General features: G+C 61.6%; 1 protein-coding gene across 1 annotated transcript in view; it reads left to right on the top strand.

Annotated features, from left to right (window-relative positions):
- The first annotated feature begins 643 nt into the window (after positions 1-643).
- Positions 644-3,484, top strand: part of Grin1 (glutamate receptor, ionotropic, N-methyl D-aspartate 1) — a 28,391-nt gene continuing 25,550 nt past the window's right edge. The window contains 1 exon segment of the mRNA XM_013029336.1: positions 644-1,130. Coding sequence (XP_012884790.1) covers positions 644-1,130 — 487 coding nt within the window.

Here is a 3,484-nt window from a genome sequence, read left to right as displayed (position 1 = left end):
TGGGGCCACATTATGGCCTTCAGCCCAGAAGCCCCCTTCTCACCCTGCCACCCCGACACCCTCCAGCCCGGAACCAAGGGATGAGAGTGGATGAGGCCCCGTGGCAGTGGTGGCTTTCATCCCAAGTTCTGGGAGTGGAGGGAAGAGGCTGTCCACCGGCTCACAGTGTGCCAGTCTGCGGGCCCGGTCCCTCCACCTGGCCAGGGCCAAGAGTGGCCAACAGCTGTCACTCACGCCCTCCCCTCCGGCGAGCTGCACGTGGCCCCTCCTGAGGAGTTGGTGGGACCTGTAGCTATAGAGGTTCAGGCAGGGCGGTGTGGACAACCCCCGGCACTCCCTGTGACTTCTTGCCTGGAGAGGGCTGGGAGAAGGCCCCTCCGGGGACGAGCCTGTCCCGGAAGCTGAGGTCGGCGCTCTGAGCCAGGCGTGGGTCTCTCTCCGGGCTGTCTCTTGTCCAGTGGGATTCCAGCAAAGGGAGCCATGCACCGTGGCGGCTCCTGGCTGAACTCCCTCTAGTGTTCACACAGACCTTTCCACTGCCCGCCTGCCTGTGTCTGCATCCCAACCTCCTCTCTCCCGCCCAGAAAGAGGGAGAGCACGTGGCAGGACCAACCATTCTCCCAGCCCCTACCAGGGTGGGCGCATGTGCATGGCTGCCACCCTCCCCAGGAGGTCCCCAGCCATAGCCCGGGGCGGCCCTGTGCGGGGCGTGAGGAAGACCGCTGGCCAGGGAGCCACCAGCTACCACGTCCCATGCGTTCCCCATAGATTTCTGCTCTACCTTTGCCCTGACCACAGGAGGTTTGCTGACAGGGCACAGTGGCGGGCTCATTCCTTCTCCTCACGGGTGCCCAGGCCTGTGCACACACGCGGCACCATCTGCACCCCACCCCTGGGCCACAGAGGGCCGAGTGCCAGCCAGTCCTCAGCAAGCTGACTCTGTCTCCTGTGTCCACAGGTCTACGCCATTCTAGTCAGTCATCCTCCCACCCCCAACGACCACTTCACCCCTACTCCCGTCTCCTACACAGCCGGCTTCTACCGCATCCCTGTGCTAGGGCTGACCACCCGGATGTCCATCTATTCAGACAAGGTAAGCCTGACCCACACTGGGACCCAGCCAGAAACCTGTATCCAACACAGCCCTAGACAGCCCAGGACAGCCCAAAACAGCCATGGACAGCCCAAGATAGCCCAGGACAGCCTCGGACAGCCCAGGACAGCCCAGGACAGCCTAGGACAGCCCAGAACAGCTCCAGACAGTCCAGGACAGCCTCAGACAGCCCCAGACAGCCCTGGACAGCCCCAGATAGCCCAGGACAACCCTGGACAGCCCAAGACAGCTTCGGACAGCTCAGGACAGCCCAGGACAGCCCAAGATAGCCCAGGACAGCCTCAGACAGCCCAGAACAGCCTCAGACATCCCAGGACAGCCCAAGACAGCCTCAGACAGCCCAGGACAGCCTCAGACAGCCTCAGACAGCCCAGGATAGCCCAAGACAGCCTCAGACAGCCCAGGACAGCCCAAGACAGCCCAGGACAGCCCAAGACAGCCTCGAACAGCCTAGGACATCCTCAGAAAGCCCAGGACAGCCCAAAACAGACTCAGACAGCTCAGAACAGCCCAGGACAACCTCAGACAGCCTAGGACAGCCCAGGACAACCCTGGACAGCCCAAGACAGCCCAGGACATCCTCGGAAAGCCCAGGACAGCCTAGGACAACTCCAGACAACCCCAGAACAGTCCAAAACAGCCTCAGACAATCCAGGACAGCCCAGGAAAGCCCAGAATAACCCCGGACAGCCCCGGACAGCCTAGGACAGCCCAGGACAGCCCAAGACAGCCTCGGACAGTCCAGGACAGCCTCGGATAGCCCAGGACAGCCCCAGACAGCCTCGGACAGCCCAGGACAGCCCAAGACAGCCTCGGACAGTCCAGGACAGCCTTGGATAGCCCAGGACAGCCCTAGACAGCCCTGGGCAGCCCACATCAGCCTAAGGCCACAACCAGGCACTGAGCCCAGATGGGGAGGAGTGAGGCCAGGGGCCCCCTGAGGAGCCTGTAGACACTACACAGGTGTGTGATGCACACGGGTGCATGCACTTGCGAGCACACACGCACACCGTGTGCCAGTTCACACCGTCAGAGACGTGCCCACGTGTTCTCACACCCACACACTTCCATACATACACACTGCACCTACACTGAAGCCCCCTGCATCCACGATCACACACTGGCACACACAGCGGCCTCCTCATCTTCCTGCACACGTGTACTCACTCAGGAAGATGGCCTAGTAGGTCACAGGCACCAATAACATTTGCTTGGGCCAGGAGAGGGAGGTTAGGTGGGCTGGGCGGGGGGAGGGCTGAGGGAAGGGGGGGCAGGCTTCCTGAACAGGAGCGCTTTACAAGGGTTCCAGGAGAGCTGGGAGAAGGACTCTAAGAGGAGGCAGGGCCTGGAGGAGGGACATACTTGGCTGGCAAGGAGAGCAGAGGTGCTCAGCATGGCCCACCACAGGGCATGCGCGGGAAGCAATGACAGCGGGATAGAGATGGTTGTGGGGGGCTGGGAAGGTGGCTCAGTGGTAGAGCGCTTGCCTTGCATGCCTGAGGCCCTGGGTTCGACTCCTCAGCACCACATAAGCAAAAAGAAAAAAAGCCGGAAGTGGCGCTGTGGCTCAAGTGGTAGAGCGCTAGCCTTGAGCTGAAGAGCTGAGGGACAGTGCCCAGGCCCAGAGTTTAGGACCCACAACCGGACCCAAACAAAAAACAAACAAACAAACAAAAAACCAAAAGAGATGGTTGCGGAGGGCACGCCGGCCCCTGAAGAGCCCTGGCAGCCCGCAGGCCGGGGCGGACCTCCACCCCACCAGGGCCCCCGAGCTGGCAGAGAGCGTGACGAGTGAATCTTCAGGAAACCTGGTGCTTGAGTAGCATGAGGACTTGCTGCAGCTTGTGGATCTCACTCCCTCTGCCTGGGAGCACCCCCAAGGGGGATACGTCTGGGCCCCACGTTGCTAGAAGGGCTAGAGACCAAGACCGGCACCTCTGTAGGCCCTGGGCTCCTGACAGCTGGGGCTCAGCGGCCACGGGCCAGCCAGGTGGTGCCTTGGCTGAGCTAGAGCACCCGGTAGGCTGCGCGGTGAACTGCCAGGTCTCCGCCTGTTCAAAATTCCTCCTGCCTAGAGGCCAGAGTCCCAAATAAAGCTGCCTTAAGACAGAACTGGACCCAGCCAGCCCCAAGAGAGTCTGAAAGGACAGACAGTGTTTCCCTTGGATGAGGTGGAAGGAAGGCCAGGCTCCCTGGGTCAGACGCAGGGGAACAGAACAAGGCCAGGCCAGCCAGCCAAGCTGAGGTGCAGAAAGCCAGCATACCCAAGCTCACAAACTGCATCCATGACATCACCCAGCCTCGAAGAAAATGCACACGTTGCCGGGCGCTGGTGGCTCACGCCTGTCATCCTAGCTACTCAGGAGGCTG

The sequence above is a fragment of the Dipodomys ordii genome, unplaced genomic scaffold (genome assembly GCF_000151885.1).
Source record: "Dipodomys ordii isolate 6190 unplaced genomic scaffold, Dord_2.0 Scaffold118, whole genome shotgun sequence".
NCBI lineage: Eukaryota > Metazoa > Chordata > Mammalia > Rodentia > Heteromyidae > Dipodomys > Dipodomys ordii.
This window is presented reverse-complemented; position numbering and strand designations above follow the sequence as displayed.